This window comes from Bos mutus, chromosome 10 (assembly GCF_027580195.1).
Source record: "Bos mutus isolate GX-2022 chromosome 10, NWIPB_WYAK_1.1, whole genome shotgun sequence".
NCBI classification, from domain to species: Eukaryota; Metazoa; Chordata; class Mammalia; order Artiodactyla; family Bovidae; genus Bos; species Bos mutus.
The window spans coordinates 93,342,064-93,361,319 of record NC_091626.1 but is presented as its reverse complement, the minus strand read 5'-3'; the positions used below and the strand labels follow the sequence as shown (position 1 = coordinate 93,361,319).

At 42.1% G+C, this 19,256-nt stretch overlaps 1 protein-coding gene across 1 annotated transcript in view; it reads left to right on the top strand.

Annotated features, from left to right (window-relative positions):
- The window catches only part of TSHR (thyroid stimulating hormone receptor), a 157,799-nt gene extending 152,328 nt beyond the window's left edge, over positions 1 to 5,471 (top strand). The window contains exons 9-10 of the mRNA XM_070378547.1: positions 456 to 644; positions 1,695 to 5,471. Coding sequence (XP_070234648.1) covers positions 456 to 644; positions 1,695 to 3,105 — 1,600 coding nt within the window. The 3' untranslated portion in view covers positions 3,106 to 5,471. The remainder of the gene's footprint in view (positions 1 to 455; positions 645 to 1,694) is intronic.
- The last annotated feature ends 13,785 nt before the right edge of the window (positions 5,472 to 19,256 follow it).

The window sequence follows — 19,256 nt, the reverse complement described above, 5'->3', positions numbered from 1 at the left end:
GACATGACTGAGCGACTGAACTGAACTGATATACACTACCATGTGTAAAATAGCTAGCTAGTGGGAAGCTGCCATATAGCACAGGGAGCTCAGCTCGGTGCTCTGTGATGCCCTAGAGGGGTAGGGTGGGGACGGGGTGGGTGGGAGGGAAGCTAAAGAAGGAGGGGATATATGTTCATGTATACATATAGCTGATTCACCTTGTTGTAAAGCAGAAGCTAATACAGCACTGTAAAGCACTTATACTCCCGTCTAAAAGTTTATTAAAAGGGGAGTCCCTGGTAGCATATCAACTTAGAAGCATATTATCCCTCCTTAGACCAGTGGCTGTGTGTAATATCTCAGAGGGCATGTTCAGTAGAAGGCTAATCAGTCATCTCCTGTGAATCTCAGACCTGTCTGAATTCTAAAAGGTCCTGGTTGCTCACCCTCTGATCACTGTGTCTCCCTCTCAGGGACATCTCTTATACCAGTGTCGCAGCCCTACCATCCAAAGGCCTGGAACACCTGAAGGAATTGATAGCAAGAAACACTTGGACTCTAAGGAAACTTCCTCTTTCCTTGAGTTTCCTTCACCTCACACGGGCTGACCTTTCTTATCCGAGCCACTGCTGCGCTTTTAAGAATCAGAAGAAAATCAGAGGGTAAGTGGCAGTGTCTGGATTAAGTAACAAAAGGTTTTGGTGGAAGATGAATTAATATCTGGGTATGAGGAAGAAGTTATGTTGTTTGCAAAACAGGTGGAGAAGAATTTGGAAGCGTCCGTAAGAAACATGAAGTCCATGGGACACGACGATTCTGCAGACCAAAAGTGTTTATAGATAAGAAATAAGGCTTGTATCTCTGGATCAAAGCAGAGGAGGGGAGGATTTTAGGCAGTGATGCAGGAGAGACAGGAATGATTTCTCATGAACCTCCAAACAAGGTAGAACAGGCAGTCCGCTGCAGATTTTAAACACCACTCCATAGACGAATCTGTGCAGCAGCTGAAGCCATCTAAAGAATCTCTTTGGGATCAACCTGGTGGGCTAGTGAAACACTAAAGCTTACTTCTGTAAGCATGCCTGCACAATAGTGTCCCTTATTCATCTGTTCAGTAAACATTTATTGAGCACCTGTTATGTGCCTGGCACTGTCTTACCCACAGCAATGAATAGGACAGACCAGAGCCTTCTGGCATTTTGTTTACATTCTAGCATGGAAGTCAGAAAAGAAACAGGCAAACAAGGAAGATCTCAGATAGTGCTACGAGGGAAATGAGCACAAGGGGCAGACAGTTTATTAAAGAAGAGGAAGAAAGGCTCTTCTGAGGAAAGACAATTTGAGTTGTCGCTCACTCTCCCATTCTATACAATAATAAACCAATACTCACAGACCTTCCCAAGGTGAAATAACCAGGAAATAGTAGAATCAGGTCCTAACCTAGGCAGACTGGCTCTAGTATCCATGATTTTTTTTATTTTTTTAAATCACTGCTGTTCTTGAACTGGTTGCAGAAGAGCAATAAGGACAGCACGTCAGTGGGTCATACTTGGGGAGGGACAGTAACAGGAAATGGTGCAGGAGAGACAGGCCTGACCGGATCCTGTAGAATCCTGTGTATCACACTATGTAGTCTGCACATTTTGCTAAGTGTGGTGGGGACCATTAGTGGGTTTCCAACAAGTGGTGACTTTCTATCCACTGCCTTGCAGAATCCTTCAGTCTTTAATGTGTAATGAGAGCAGTATTCGGGGCCTGCGTCAGAGAAAATCTGCAAGTGCTTTGAATGGTCCCTTCTACCAGGAATATGAGGATCTGGGTGATGGCAGTGCTGGGTACAAGGAGAACTCCAAGTTCCAAGATACCCACAGCAACTCTCATTACTATGTCTTCTTTGAGGAGCAAGAAGATGAGATCATCGGTTTTGGCCAACAGCTCAAAAACCCCCAGGAGGAGACCCTGCAGGCCTTTGACAGCCATTACGACTATACCGTGTGTGGGGGCAGTGAGGACATGGTGTGTACCCCCAAGTCGGATGAGTTCAACCCCTGTGAGGACATCATGGGCTACAAGTTCCTGAGAATCGTGGTGTGGTTTGTGAGTCTGCTGGCTCTCCTGGGCAACGTCTTCGTCCTGGTCATCCTCCTCACGAGCCACTACAAGCTGACCGTCCCACGCTTCCTCATGTGCAACCTGGCCTTTGCAGACTTCTGCATGGGGTTGTATCTGCTCCTCATCGCCTCCGTAGACCTCTACACTCAGTCTGAGTACTACAACCATGCCATTGACTGGCAGACAGGCCCTGGCTGCAACACAGCTGGCTTCTTCACCGTCTTTGCCAGCGAGTTGTCTGTGTACACGCTGACGGTCATCACCTTGGAGCGCTGGTACGCCATCACCTTCGCCATGCGCCTGGACCGCAAGATCCGCCTCTGGCACGCCTACGTCATCATGCTGGGGGGCTGGGTTTGCTGCTTCCTGCTCGCCCTGCTCCCTTTGGTGGGAATAAGCAGCTATGCCAAGGTCAGCATCTGCCTGCCCATGGACACCGAGACTCCTCTTGCCCTGGCATACATTATCCTTGTTCTGTTACTCAACATCATTGCCTTTATCATCGTCTGTGCCTGTTACGTGAAGATCTACATCACAGTCCGAAATCCCCACTACAACCCAGGGGACAAAGATACCAGAATTGCCAAAAGGATGGCTGTGTTGATCTTCACTGACTTCATGTGCATGGCCCCAATCTCTTTCTACGCTCTGTCGGCCCTTATGAACAAGCCTCTCATCACCGTTACCAATTCCAAAATCTTGCTGGTCCTCTTCTACCCACTTAACTCCTGTGCCAATCCATTCCTCTATGCCATTTTCACCAAAGCCTTCCAGAGGGATGTGTTTATGCTGCTCAGCAAGTTTGGCATCTGTAAACGCCAGGCTCAGGCATACCGGGGTCAGAGAGTTTCTCCAAAGAACAGCACTGGTATTCAGGTCCAAAAGGTTCCCCCAGATGTGAGGCAGAGTCTCCCCAATGTGCAGGATGACTATGAGCTGCTTGAAAACTCTCATCTAACCCCAAAGCAGCAGGACCAAACCTCAAAAGAGTATAAGCAAACAGTTTTGTAAGTGGTACAAGGACTTAGGCTGGTTTTTTGAGCATCATTCCAACCATCGACACAACACGTGGCTGATCTAATCTGTAGATAATGTTTATGTCTGGAGAGGGACTAGCAGTAACCTAATCATTGCCTCCAAGAAGGAAGAGAGGCAACCGGCGTGTCTGAATTCCAGGTGATATCACAGTAATCCATACTTCCTGGAAGATTTACTGGATGTTAAGCGCAGCGATGACACTGTGTAAAATGCTTAATACATATCAACTGAGCCATGTTGACATTGCGCTTTCTCACTTTTATATAGCATTTCATACTAAAGATTTAGCAAATGGCAAATGCTATTAACTTGGTTGGTGACCACAAGATAAAACTGACTCCGTGTTGGTTCAGTTCAATTTCACGCTCATTGATACAACCCAAGAGAGTCTGATTTTCACGAAACTGAAACGTCCAAGAGGACATCATACAAGGAACAGCCGTTTTGACACATGAAGGGGAGGAGAAGGCTTTGTTTTTTTTTTTCTGACTCTGAAACGTAATCATCTCTTCACAAGAATCTACCTGATGGGAACCAACTGTTGCCTGGGAAAACTGGCAAGATTTCAGCTGTTGTGGCTGAGCAAACTAAGAAGTGCTCTTCTTGGCCAGTCTTCTGGCATTAAAAACATGCATTCTAGAAAGTATTTCTAAATGGCAAGTGGGAATTATGAGCTGGGCATTCTAGATCACTTGCTTATTAATAAAGCAGGCTGGACATCCATTTACTGTTGGACCTTGGCCAACTTACTGGGCCTCTGCAGTCTGTAGAAATGAAGGAGCTTAACGGCCTCTTCCAGTTTTAAAACTCCATGGATAACCCTCCCCCTCAAAACATAGGTTGCCATGAGGAAGAGAGAGAAAAACAATAAGGAAGCAGAATCTGTTTTTCCCATCTTTCAGCACTGCCATCTCCTTCTCTTTGGAGCCTAGACATGTGACCCAGGAAATGTTTTCTTTGTTTCATTTTTTGGTTATGATCTGAACCAGAAATTCTAGTAAATGACCAACATATCAAGCTGGCTCTGAATCACTCATCTAATTCCTAGACCTACACAGCTATCATTATCAGGCCAAAAGCAGGCGGATACACACAGTATAATGAATAAACAACATAAAAGGTGGTTTTTGCAAATGCTGGTTAGTTACTACTTCACTGTGAAAATTCACTTGAAACATTTAACTTGTCTTCGGGGATTGGCTAAGTAAAGAAATACGATACAACACTAAAACAATCAAGACAGGTTTCTTCTCTCTGAAACTGTCAGCTTTTTCCAATCTTGTTGACCACTGGACATTAAAGTCTATATTCCCCAACAGTGCTCCCTTACTTAATATGGACAGGATTTTTATCACAGATGTATTCTCCAGGTTATCTGTCAAGACAGCCCCTTAATTTCATTCTAAGCAGAGACAGCATTTGCTTCTCAGTGCTCATGAAGCACACTATGGATTAAAACCACAGCATGAATTAAAATCTTTTGTTAAGTCTGTGGAGCAGGGTTGGTGGGCCCAATGGGCCCCCAGAGATGGTGACCCTGACTTACCTGGAATCTCTCAATAGCCATACACATTCCTGATTATCATTGAGATGTGGATTAGACATTTCAGTAGAAATGATATACACACCTAAAGTCATGACTTATTCACAAATTAATTGTAACTAATGAAATTAAACAAATGTGTTACCTTTGACATGTGCTTTTCATCTGTGACATCTTGAAACATCACATTCTGATAATGTTTTACCTTGAGTAGTTGAAATAATACATTCCTAGAAAAAGTAACTTCTACAGATTTGTTGCTAAAGTTTGCATTTGTGACATGAAGTAAATTTTCTTCCTGTGTGCTGAGTCCTAAAGTATTTCTTTTATAATCTGTGAGCTAAAACTAAAGACAGGAAAACATTGGGTAATAAATCTGTCAGGCGAGTGTGTGCTCCTCGGTTCTGTCTCGTCACAACAAAGATTTGGAGCGACGGACATTAAAGCCCTCAGCGCATCACAGCTCTCGGGTCTTGGACAAACGTGTTATAGCTCTTAGACGAATCAGTGTTACAGCTCTATTTTATTTAGAAGATAGCAGGAGAATCCATCCTCAAAGCGTGAGGGCATGCCAACCCAAAGACACAAAAAAGAAGAGTGGATGAGCACACCAGCGTGTAGGGGAGAGAGAGCCCTTTGGCTCCTCTTTTTATATGTTTTTCCCTCCCCCTGGGCCTGCCCTATGCAAATTGGGCTAGCCAGGAGTGCTGTCGGAAAGGGCGATGGCACTCCACTCCAGTACTGTTACCTGGAAAATCTCATGGACGGAGGGGCCTGGTGGGCTGCAGTCCATGCGGTCACGAAGAGTTGGACATGACTGAGCAACTTCACTTTCACTTTTCACTTTCATGCACTGGAGAAGGAAATGGCAACCCACTCCAGTGTTCTTGCCTGGAGAATCCCAGGGACGGGGGGAGCCTGGTGGGCTGCTGTCTGTGGGGTCGCACAGAGTCGGACACGACTGAAGTGACTTAGCAGCAGCAGCAGCAGAAGTGCTGTTTGTTCTATCTGAAGTTCTCACTCCGGTCCTCAGACCTTCCTTTGACCTTTCTTTGTTCTATTTTCACGGGCTTTTCTCTATCTTGTCTTTTAGCCACCGCCATTTTAGACTCCTGTTTTCTATTCTAACTACCTAATAAATCCATATCAAAAAATTATTGACTACGAATAACTTAAGTATAACATTGTATCTTGGTTGTAAATGGTCTTTATGTGAAAAAATTTACTCATGGTAAAATAAATTATGATTCACTGACAGGCAATGACATCTAAGAGAAAAAAATGATTGGTATTTACCCTTGGAATTTATATAGTGCTCTGTGGCTCAGCTGGTAAAGAATCTGCCTGCAATGCGGGAGACCTGGGTTCAATTCCTGGGTTGGGAAGATCCCCTGAAGAGGGGAATGGCTACCCACTCCAGTATTCTGGTCTGGAGAATTCCATGGACAGAGGAGCCTGGCAGGCTACAATCCATGGGGTCACAAAGAGTCAGCCACAACTGAGCAACTTTCAGAAAGCAATGAAGACGCTATGTGTTAGACACTCAGTCATGTCTCACTCTTCGGGACCCCACGGACTGTGGCCCACCAGGCTGCTCTGTCCATGGGTTTCTCCAGGCAAGAATACTGCAGTGGGTTGCCATTCCCTTCTCCAGGGGATCTTTCTGACCCAGGGATCAAACCTGGGTCTCCCACATTACAGGCAGATTCTTTACCACCTAAGCCACCTGGCTAGCCCTTAATGAAGATAATACATCTATTAATACAAGACCTGGTCAGAGTTAGTTTAACTTGGTAACTACCTAAATATTTCAGCTATCTAAATGTGGAACCAAGTTATAAAGACAAATAGCCTCAGGTCAGTCACACAGATGTCACAAAATTCATGCCCTAAGGTTTGTACATGTTGCTCAAAGGAGTTTCTCAAAAATCTCTCAAAGTTTGACTCTTGCTCAATGGATAATCTGCTACATATCAGAAGCAGCTGATTAGAAGAGTCTATTACAAGGCAGCACCATGATAGTCTCAATATAGTAAAAGCGAGGGCAAGAAGATAAAACTGAATCGTTAGAATTAAAAACAATAACTGTGTGGGAAAAAATAATCCTGTTTGAAGTCTTTGAAGAAAAAATTATAACACAGTGGACTGATTCTCATTCATTCTAAATACCTAAATAGACAGGAAAAACTTGGTAGCAATGCATTGTTTCAAAAGATATAAAGTTCCAACTCAAAGTGGTGAACAAGGCCTGGGATCTATCAACCTTCCTTTTCCAAATTTCACTGAAATGATAGTGAGAAAATATAAAATGAGATCAAACCGAAACTGTATTGTGAACAGGAGAAATGGTACCAACAACACACCCAAGGCTTTGATCACTCTCTGAAAGATGGAAAATTTCTGGCCTTGAGTTGATGGATGACTTAGGGTGCAGAAGGTCACAGCCTAGAACTCATTCACAGGATAAGACTGGAGCAGTGGAAGGATGGGCTTCCCTGCAGAGTCCCAAGAGACCCCCAGGTCTGGAAGTCACAGGTCTAAGAGGCGACTTATGTAATTAATTGCAAGTCCATCTCACCTGGCCCCTCCCATCCCCTCTCATTCCATTTAGTTAGAACAACTGACATATTCAGGGTTCTGCCCAGGTTGAAATCAAGAAACTGATTGTAAAGAAAGTGAATGTTCAGTGTAGATAGGGCTAAGTTTCTGGTCCGGGGCGGGGGGCAGGAAGCAGAGAACTGAACTCACTTGCCCACTTCCTCCCTCACATTGTTAAGTGAAGCCGGGTCATTGATGCAAAGGTATCAATATCAGTGCCCAGCCAGGGAAAGGTGGAGAGAGATCTACATCATTTGCTGACATGAACCATCTTCTTTCTTTAATCAAAAATTAAAAATGAACCACAATAATTACCAGACATTTGAGAAAAATGAAGTGCATATCAATAGCACACACACACACAAAGACCAAATTGAACAAACAGAACATTTCTCCAGAAAAGTCTGTTCAGAAACACGGTATTATTTTTAAATTTCTAATTAATAATATCAGATAAATTTACTAATCAAAAGCAAGAAGGAGTTTTGGCAAATTTAGAATAGGATTGCTGAAGCAAGAGCTTTAACAGAATGACTAGGAGCTAAAGTAGAAGAACTCTAGAATGTTCAACAAATAAATAAAGATATGAAATATCTGACAAAAGTTGAAAGATATAGAAGATCAGCCTCAAAGTCCAACATAAGTATAATAGTTTTAGAGAAAATATACAAAATGTAATAATAACCAGAGCCACAGAAGAAGAAAACTTCTTGAGCAGATTGACAGTGTCTCCTTAGTACTACGGGGATGGATAAAAAAGACTCACATGTGGAACAGTCCATATAAAGTATCAGAACACCAAAAGTAAAAGAGGGATCTAAAATGTTGGAGAATAAATGAAGAAAGATATAGGGAAAAAAAAAAAAGTCAGGTATTATAAAAAAAATTAACAAGTAGTTGCTGCTGCTGCTAAGTCACTTCAATTGTGTCCAACTCTGTGCAACCCCATAGACGGCAGCCCACCAGGCTCCTTTGTCCCAGGGATTCTCCAGGCAAGAATACTGGAGTGGGTTACCATCTCCTTCTCCAATCAGAGTGACGTTTAATTCAAGTTAACAACATCATATACTAGAGGACGTGATGCAACGTTTTCAATGCCTTGGGAAAAAGTGTTTTAAATCCAGGATCCTATACTGCTGCTAAGTCGCTTCAGTCATGTCCGACTCTGTGCGACCCCATAGACGGCAGCCCACCAGGCTCCCCTGTCCTGGGATTCTCCAGGCAAGAACACTGGAGTGGGTTGCCATTTCCTTCTCCAATGCATGAAAGTGAAAAGTGAAAGTGAAGTCACTCAGTCGTGTCCGACTCTTCGTGACCCCATGGACTGCAGCCTACCAGGCTCCCCCGTCCATGGGATTTTCCAGGCAAGAGTACTGGAGTGGGGTGCCATCGCCTTACCCAGTCGAATTTTCATCCAAGTGTAAGGGCAAAATGATGACATGTTTATATAGCAAGTACCTGGAAGGTTACTTATGTCAGATAAATTATTCAAAACTTGGAATTAAGCAAAAAGATAACTTTTTTTTTTTTTTTTTGGTGTGTTTTCAGTGCAGTGCTGGGCTTGACTTCCTATTGTTAAGGCAATTTGCAACTTGATAAGGACAGAGGTTAACTTGTCTAGATGATCTTTATTGACAGAGATTCAACCAACTTCTGCATGATTTGTGGACCCACTGAATGTTAACCAGTTTTGTATCTAACCCAGCAGTTTTATAACACTTACAACTGCTTTTAGGTGAAAGTGAAAGAGAAAATATTAGTTGCTCAGTCATGCCTGACTGTGTGTGACCCCCCATGGACTGTAGCCCACCAGGCTCATCTGCCCATGGGATTTTCCATGCAAGAATATTGGAGTGGGTTGCCATTTAGGTACTTAACTTCTTAAGTGCATATTTGGACCAGTTTTAACAACTTGCTGATATTGTCATCAAATTTTAAGTTGAATAAAATCTTTCGAAAATGTTTACATTTGCAGAAGAGTCATTTTCTGACATTACCCATATCTCCCATCTGAAAACTTACTTGAAGTAGTACTTCAGATATAATGTAATTTCCTTTTCAATGGCTCTTGACACAGTCTTGGTTTTACACTTGATAATATTTGTGTGCTATAATTCTATAAATATTTAAAAATCAAATTGTATGACTCATATTTCCCAATAGACTATAAATACTACAAACCTTGACAAGTCAAAGTAATGGTATTGCTAACAAAAGTCAGGAGGGGGAGGAGAATGGTAAAGGAGAAGGACATGATAAAGGAGTTAATTCCCTATGTTACACAGTGGGGAGGGATGAGAGACCGCCCACAGTGAACACAATAAGAAATAGAAGTTTGTTATAAAGTCAAACAGCTAAAAAGCCTGAAATTAATACCAGCCTCCAAATTTTAAGGCTGGGAGCTAGGAGATTATGCTAAAACAACTAATTTCCTAACCTCCCTTATGTGCAGACAAAAGATATATTGTCTAAATATCTGTAGTTCAAATAACAGCTACCTAAGCATAACAAAAATATAATAATAACCTTCAGCAGAAATCAAATCAGAAAATGACTAAAAGCAGTTTCCTTTAGGGGTTGGGACTAGGAATTGAGTACTGTTAGGAGTTGAATTGAACCCCCCCAAATTCAGGCTGAAGCCCTAACCTTCAACATGAGTGTATTTGGGAATAGGGCCTTTATGGAGGTAACTGGTGTTAAATGTGGTCATAAGGGTAAGGCCCTAATCCCATCGGACTGGTGTCCTCATGAGAATAAGACACGCCACAACTCTCTCTTTCTCACGTACACACAGTAAACATGATGGCAATGATACAGCAGGAAGGCGGCCATTTGCAAGCCAGGAAGAAGCCCACACCAAAAAACGGATCTGTTCACGCTTCAGTCTTGGATGTCTAGCCCCCAGAATTGTGAGAAAATAAATTTCTGTTGTTTAAGCCATCCAACATGTGGTATTTTGTTATGGCAGCTCAAGCTAATACACTGTGCTGCTGCTAAGTCGCTTCAGTCGTGTCCGACTCTATGCGACCCCATAGACGGCAGCCCACCAGGCTCCTCATCCCTGGGACTCTCCAGGCAAGAACACTGGAGTGGGTTGCCATTTCCTTCTCAATGCATGAAAGTGAAAAGTGAAAGTGAAGTCGCTCAGTCGTGTCCGACTCTTCGTGACCCCATGGACTGAAGCCTACCAGGCTCCTCCGTCCATGGGATTTTCCAGGCAAGAGTACTGGAGTGGGGTGCCATTGTAGATGAAAACTTTTCAACTGGTATTCCTCTGTACTGCTAATTCTTTTTTTTATCATATGCTTACTTTTTAAAAACATTAAAATGGAAATTATTATACTAATATTATGCTTTAAGATAATTAATCAAAATGTGGCATTTAACGAAAGGTACAAAATGGCCAAGTTTATCAGGTAGTTGAGTTATTATGTCTGTAGAGTTACAAGGGCAGGAGGCAGATATCACACTGAAGGTCACTTGAACAATAACCTAACCACTATGAAATCTAGCTTCTTAGGATTTGACAAAACAAAACAATGAGTTTTAAAGTGCTTACTTTCTAGCAATATCTGATAAGCTAATCACTAAAAAGGTAAAAGCCCTTTAGAATTTATTCTACTGGACAACCTATTTACATTAAATCAGACCTTTTGTTTCCCTTAAAATGGATTGCTGTAAAAGTGGCATAAGGAAAATTAAACAACTAATTGTTATCTGTAATGAATTTAGTAAATAAAAAGTAAAACTTTGAATAAAGTAAGGAAACCAAGATTGTGTGAACCACTTCAATTTCATCACCCATTCAGTATAATTTTGAAATCTGTTTTGGAAATTTGAGAATATTGAGGAATATTCTGTTTCATTTACTGAAGTATTTTATATGGAGAGGGATTAGGAGGTGATGGACATTTGTTCTTGGACAGCATACAATGAAAAGTTTAACTGTGTCACGTCCCTGTACCACCCAGTCTTAAAAAAACACAACACAGTTCCTCATAGCGCATTTTGGGGGTGTTTAAATGTCACAGTGAACTACAGAAATAGTTCAGGCATTTGGAAATGAAGCAATGAGGTATTAATAATTCACTGTAATGTGATATAAATAAAGGATTCTAGTCATTGAGAAATTTACAATCAAAATGGCACTACAGATCTGCCCACTACATGGGAAGTACTTTAACAAAAGACTATTTATAATTTATTCCTGTGACCCAGGTTTCTTTCACTACAGGCCCTGCCATGTAAAGACTAACCCCAAAGAGAGTCACAAAAAAGTATGAGAAACTGAGAAAGAGCCTCAGTTCTCTAGGAGGCTTTTCAAGTATCTCAGCAAGGGCCATATTAAATAGATGAAGCAAAGGTTGGGAAAAACAAGACTAGTTTCATCCCTACTTTTTTTTTTTTTTTAAAGTAAATCCCACGTTTAAATTTTACTACATTCCACATCAGTTCCCCAGACACCACGTGGAAAAGACTTCTGGAATGAGAGTGGACAAAGTTAGATATTGTCACACAAGACATTGGCAGATGATTTGTGGATCTGTGGGAATACGGGACTCCTAGGGTTCTTTTCATTAGTAACAAATTAGAACCGTTTTGCTCAATTTACTCTCAGGTATTTCTCTAACTTCTCTAAGTGTTTGTTAAGCACTCTCACAGAAGAGGAACCCAGGGAAGTATTAATAGCTTCAGCAAATGTTGGAGAAATGAGATACCCTGACCAGTCGGTGCCACGGTCCAGATGAAAGGGGAGATGCCTGACGTCATACCTGTTTTCACCATCTGTGGGCCAGCTTTGGAGAAAAGGAAAAAGTGAGCACACACCTCTGGCACTTATGTCTTCCCAGACATCCAAGTTGCTACTTACTTCATTTTAATTAGTGCACTTGAGCCACTACTGGGAGCAACAGTTGGAGGAAATAAAAGCATTTCCTTCTGCTTTTTCATCCAGCCTCAATGGTGCCCCTGGTACCCACTCAACCTGCAGCCATACTGTCCTCCATGTGGAAGACCCTCAACCTCCTCCAATGCGTCCATCCTATCCTAGTCTTAATACCGTCTTTCCAACCTATTCATTCTTTGCTGTCCCTCTCCAGGTCATAAAAAGATCATTGCTATGGTCCTCATTCCACCATTAAAAAAGGGGAAAGGGGTCTGGAGGCTGCATCCAGGGCATATTCAGAAACTGTTCAAGAACCATCACATAGGCTGCTGACGGAGAGAGTGAGAAGGTGCAGAATGCGGTAGTAGCAGGGCTTCCGTGGTCCAGGAGTAAGGTGGTGATTACATACGAGACAGAAATGTGTGGCTGGTGCTGTTTATCATCTCCTCAGCTGAAAAGGAAATGAAGGGGCTAATAATTTCATTTGAAGGCCTCTTAAAGTGATTACTTAGTACTGTCCCCCATTTCTGCAGAAGGATTCTTTAACTTTTTAAGTCAATAACAACCACAACAAAATCAATGGTTGGAAGAAGTGTCCAGAAGCATCTAATCCCTTTGAAAACACATGAGTTCTTAAACCCTAAACTTTAAAAACACTTTCTATGTTAATAGCTAACACATACCTATGTATGTGTATATGTATATAGTAACTCTGTTATGGTTCTTACTAGGTTCCAAGTGCTATTTTAAGTTTGTTCTATTAAAAGTCATCCATTTAGGATAAAGAAGGTGTAGTACATATATACAGTGGACTATTACTCAGCCATATAAATAAGGAAATAATGCCATTTTTAGCCACATGGATGGACCTAGAGATTGTTATACTGAGTGAAGTAAGTCAGACGGAAAGAAAATATCATATGATATTACTGATATGTAGAATCTAAGAAAGGTCTACGAATGAACTCAACTACCAAACAGAAGTAGAGTTACACATATAGAAAATAAACTTGTGGTTACCAGGGGGGAAGAGGTGGAGGGATAAATTGGAAGGTTGGGATTGATATAGACACTATACAATATAAAACAGATAACTACTAAGGGCCTACTAAATGGGGAGACTCTACTCAATACTCTGTAGTGGCCTATATGGGAAAAGAATCTAATAAACAGTGGATATATGTATATGCATAACTGATTCACTTTGCTGTACATCTGAAATACAACACTGCAAATCAACTATACCACAATAATTTTTTTTTAACAAAACTAAAAAAGAAAAAAAAAACTCTCAGTCAACAGAAGAGTCCAAAATGCAGTACTTGGATGGAATCTCAAAAACAACAGAATGGTCTCTTTTGTTTCTAAGGCAAACCATTCAATATCACAGTAATCCAAATCTATGCCCCAACCACTAACGCCAAAGAAGCTGAAGTTGAATGGTTGAAAGGTTCAGTGAAGTTGAATGGTTGAACGGTTCTATGAAGACTTCTAAGAACTTCTAGGACTAACAGCAAAAAGAGATGTCCTTGTCATCAGAGGGAACTGGAATGCAAAAGTAGGAAGTCAAGAGATACCTGGAGTAACAGGCAAATTTGGCCTCGGACTACAAAATGAAGCAGGGCAAAGGCTAACAGAGTTTTACTGAGAGAATGCACTGGTCACAGCAAACACCTTCTTCCAACAACACAAGATGACTCTACACATGGACATCACCAGATACTATCAGCAGATTTTGGTCAATACTGAAATCACATTGATTGTATTCTTTGCAGCCAAAGATGTAGAAGCTCTATACAGTCAGCAAAAACAAGACCGGGAGCTGACTGTGGCTCAGATCATGAACTCCTTATTGCAAAATTCACACTTAAATTGAAGAAAGTAGGGAAAATCACTAGATCATTCAAGTATGCCAAAATCAAATCCCTTATGATAATATAGTGGGAGTAACAAACACATTCAAGGGATTAGATCTGATAGAGAGTGACTGAAGAACTATGGACAGGGGTTTGTAACACTGTACGGGAGGCAGTTATCACAACCATCCTCAAGGAAAAGAAATGCAAAAAGGCAAAATGGTTGTCTGAGGAGGTCTTACAAAGAGCTAAGAAGAGAACTGAAAAGCAAAGGAGAAAAGGAAAGATATATACATCTGAATGCAGAGTACCAAAGAATAACAAAGAGAGACAAGAAAGCCCTTCTCATTGATCAATGCAAACAAAGAGGAAAACAATAGAATGGGAAAGACTACAGATCTCTTCAAGAAAATTAGAGATACCAAGGGAACATTTCATGCAAAATGGGCACAATAAAGGACAGAAATGGTATGGATCTAACAGAAGCAGAAGATATTAAGAAGAGGTGGTAAGAATACACAGAAGAACTGTACAAAAAAGAGCTTCACGACCCACATAATCACGATGGTGTGATCATTCACCTAGAACCAGATAACCTGGAATGTGAAGTCAAGTGGGTCTTAGGAAGCATCACTATGAACAAAGCTACTAGAGGTGATGGAATTCCAATTGAGCTATTTCAAATCCTAAAAGATGATGCTGTGAAAGTGCTGCACTCAGTTCAGTTCAATTCAGTCGCTCAGTCGTGTCCAACTCTTTGTGATCCCATGAACCGCAGCACACCAGGCCTCCCTGTCCATCACCAACTCCCCGAGTTCACCCAAACCCATGTCCATTGAGTTGCGATGCCATCCAACCATCTCATCCTCTGTCATCCCCTTCTCCTCCTGCCCTCAATCTTTCCCAGCATCAGGGTCTTTTCAAATGAGTCAACTCTTCGCATCAGCTGGCCAAAGTATTGGAGTTTCAGCTTCAACATCAGTCCTTCCAATGAACACCCAAGACTGGTCTCCTTTAGGATGGACTTATGGGATTTCCTTGTAGTCCAAGGGACTCTCAAGAGTCTTCTCCAACACCACAGTTCAAAAGCATCAATTCTTCAGTGCTCAGCTTTCTTTATAGTCCAACTCTCACATCCATACATGACTACTGGAAAAACCATAGCCTTGACTAGACGGACCTTTGTTGACAAAGTAATGTCTCTGCTTTTTAATATGTTGTCTAGGTTGGTCATAACATTCCTTCCAAGGAGTAAGAGAGTCTTTTAATTTGATGGCTGCAATCACCATCTGCAGTGATTTTGGAGCCCCCCAAAAAATAGCCCCCCAAAATAAAGTCAGCCACTGTTTCCCCATCTATTTGCCATGAAATGATGGGACCGGATGCTGCACTCAATATGCCAGCAAATTTGGAAAACTCAGCAGTGGCCACAGGACTGGAAAAGGTCAGTTTTCATTCCAATCCCAAAGAAAGGCAATGCCAAAGAATGCTCAAACTACTGCACAGTTGTACTCACCTCACACGCTAGTAAAGTAGTGCTCAAAATTCTCCAAGCCAGGCTTCAACAGTACATGAACTGAGAACTTCCAGATGTTCAAGCTGGTTTTAGAAAAGGCAGAGGAACCAGAGATCAAATTGCCAACATCCACTGAATCATACAAAAAAACAAGAGAATTCCAGAAAAAAACGTCTATTTCTGCTTCATTGATGACGCTAAAGCCTTTGACTGTGTGGATCACAACAAACTGTGGAAAACTCTGAAAGAGATGGGAATACCAGACCAGCTGACTTGCCTCCTGAGAAATCTGTGTGCAGGTCAAGAAGCAACAGTTAGAACTGGACATGGAAAAATGGATTGGTTCCAAATTGGGAACGCAGTATGTCAAGGCTGTATATTGTCACTCTGCTTATTTAACTTGTATGCACACTACATCATGAGAAACACTGGGCTGGATGAAGCACAAGCTGGAATCAAGATTGCTGTGAGAAATATCAATAACCTCAGATATGCAGATGACACCACCCTTATGGCAGAAAGTGAAGAGAAAAAAGAGCGTCTTGATGAAGGTGAAAGAGGAGTGAAAAAGTTGGCTTAAAGCTCAACATTCTGAAAATTAAGATCATGGCATCTGGTCCCATCAGTTTATGGCAAATAGATGGAGAAACAATGGAAACAATGAGAGACTTTACTTTTGGGGGCTCCAAAATCACTGCAGATGATGACTGTAGCCATGAAATTAAAAGACGCTTGCTCCTTGGAAGAAAAGTTATGACCAACCTAGACAGTCTATTAAAATGCAGAGACATTACTTTGCTAACAAAGGTCCATCTAGTCAAACCTATGGTTTTTACAGTAGTCCTGTATGGATGTGAGAGTTGGACTATAAAGAAAGCTGAGCACTGAAGAATTGATGCTTTTGAACTGTGGTGTTGGAGAAGACTCTTGAGAGTCCCTTGGACTGCAAGGAGATCCAACCAGTCCATTCTAAAGGAGATCAGTCCTGGATGTTTTTTGGAAGGACTGATGTTGAAGTTGAAACTCCAATACTTTGGCCAGCTGATGCAAAGAGCTGACTCATTTGAAAAGACCCTGATGCTGGGAAAGATTGAGGGCAGGAGGAGAAGGGGACGACAGAGGATGAGATGGTTGGATGGCATCACCAACTCAATGGACATGGGTTGGGTGAACTCCGGGAGTTGGTGATGGACAGGGACGCCTTGCATGCTGTGTTTCATGGGGTCACAAAGAGTCGGACACTCCTGAGCGACTGAACTGAACTGAACTTCAATCCCATAGCTCCATGGAAATTGATTACATTAAGGTAATTCACGAATCCATGATACTAAACCCAATGGCCTGTTTTCAGTCCCCATGTCACTTGACCAGTTACATGCGGTACTTGATACAACTGCTCCCTTCCTCCCTATTGATGCCTTCTCTCCCCTTTGCTTTTAGGATGCCGTATTATCCTGGTTTTCCACCTACTTCATGAATTGCCCTTTCTCAAAGACCTTTCCTGTTCTCTCTTTATGCATCCACCTCATAATGTCATGATAACCTGGAATTCAGTCCTAGGCTTTTTTTGCCTTTTCTAGCAACATTTGTGCCCTAAGTGATCTCATAAGGGCAGAAGATTTTGAATGCTAACTGTATACAATGGTACCCAAAAGTACATCTCCAGACCAGACCTTTCTCCAAACTTGTATGTGCACATCCATCTGCCTCTGTACCAACTCCACTTGACATCTAACAGCCATCTCAAAGTCAATGTGTCCAAAACTAACCCCCTCATTTTCTATCACAAAAGCCACGTCACCTACAGCCTTTCCCATCTCAGTTGATTGCAAATCCTTCAAGGGGCTCAGACCAAAATCTTAAAGCCATTCTTGATTCTTCTCTTTCTTTCCTCCCCACATCCAAATCATCAAATCTTTTTGGCTTAACCTACAGAATATATTTAAAATATGACCTCTTCTTACTCATTCACTGCTAGCATCTGGACTATTATCATCTCTCTTCCTTCAATTATTAAATTATCTCCATTGTACCTCTCTGGTCTCCCTATAGACTATTGGTTTAAAAAAAATTTGTTTAAGAGTATTTTGAGACATAAAAAGTATATGAAATCCAGGAACTCTTGTGTACTCTTGCTGAAAATGTAAATTGGTGCATCTACTGTGGAAAACAGTATGGGAGAAATTCCTTAATAGGTTACTTAAAAATCTGAAAATAAAGCTACAATATGACCCAGTCATCCCACTCGTGGACATATATTCAGAAAAGACTAAAACTCTAATTGGAAGGACTGATGTTGAAGCTGAAACTCCAATACTTTGGCCCCTGATGCGAAGAGCTGACTCACTGGAAAAGACCCTGATGCTGAGAAAGATTGAGGGCAGGAGGAGAAGGGGATGACAGAGGATGAGATGGTTGGATGGCATCACCGACTCAATGGACATGGGTTTGGATGGACTCCGGGAGTTGGTGATGGACACGGAGGCCTGGTGTGCTGTGGTTCATGGGGTAGCAAAGAGTCGGACATGACTGAGTGACTGAACTGAACTAATTCTAAAAGATACATGCACTCCAATGTTCATAGCAGCACTATTTATAACAGCCAAGACAAGGAATCAGCTCAAATGCCTACCAGCAGATGACTGGTTTAAGAAGATGTGGTACATACATACATAGAATATTATTAATTAGCAAGTACTCCAGAGAAGGCAATGGCACCCCACTCCAGTACTCTTGCCTGGAAAATCCCATGGATGGAGGAGCCTGGTGGGCTGCAGTCCATGGGGTCGCTAAGAGTCGGACACGACTGAGCGACTTCACTTTCATTTTTCACTTCCATGCATTGGAGAAGGAAATGGCAACCCACTCCAATGTTCTTGCCTGGAGAATCCCAGGGACGGAGGAGCCTGGTAGGCTGCCGTCTATGGGGTCACACAGAGTCGGACACGACTGAAGTGACTTAGCAGTAGCAGCAGCAGCAAGTACTCAGTCACGTTCGACTCTTTGCAACCCCACAGACTACAGTCCTCCAGACTCCTCTGTCCATGGGATTTTCCCAGCAAGAATACTGGAGTTGACATTTTTTATTACTCAGCCATAGAAAAAAAAAGAAAGAAAGAATGCCATTTACAGCAACATGAATAGACTTAGAGATTATCACGCTAAGTTTGAAGTCAGTCAGAAGGAGAAAGATAAATTTCACATGCTGTCACTTAAAATGTTTACTTTCTGCTCCTTTACAGAGCAATCTGCCAACCTCCGGTATATTCTCAACAGAACAAAGTTGTCGTTTTAAAACTTAGGCTAGACCTGGTCACTCCTCTGCACAAAGTAAGGCGCTCTCCAGTTCTCTCAGAGCAAAAGTGTTACAGTCGTCCCCGAGGCCCTCTGATCTGGCCCCCGAGGCCCTCTGATCTGGCCCCAACTGCCTCACTGCTTTCATTTCTGACTTTCCTCACTATTAACTGTATTCCAGCTGCTCTGCCTGCCTACTATTTCTTGCTTACACCAAAAGCTCCTTGACCAGGCTCTTGGCATGAATTCATCACTGTCTGGAATGCTCACCCCTAAGATGTGTGCATGCTCAATCATGTCTGACTCTTTGAGACCCCTGCCAGGCTCCTCTGTCCATGGGATTTCCCAGGCAAAAATACCAGAGTGGGTTGCCATTTCCTTTTCCAGGGGATCTTCACAACCCAGGGATCAAACCTGTGTCTCCTGAGTCTC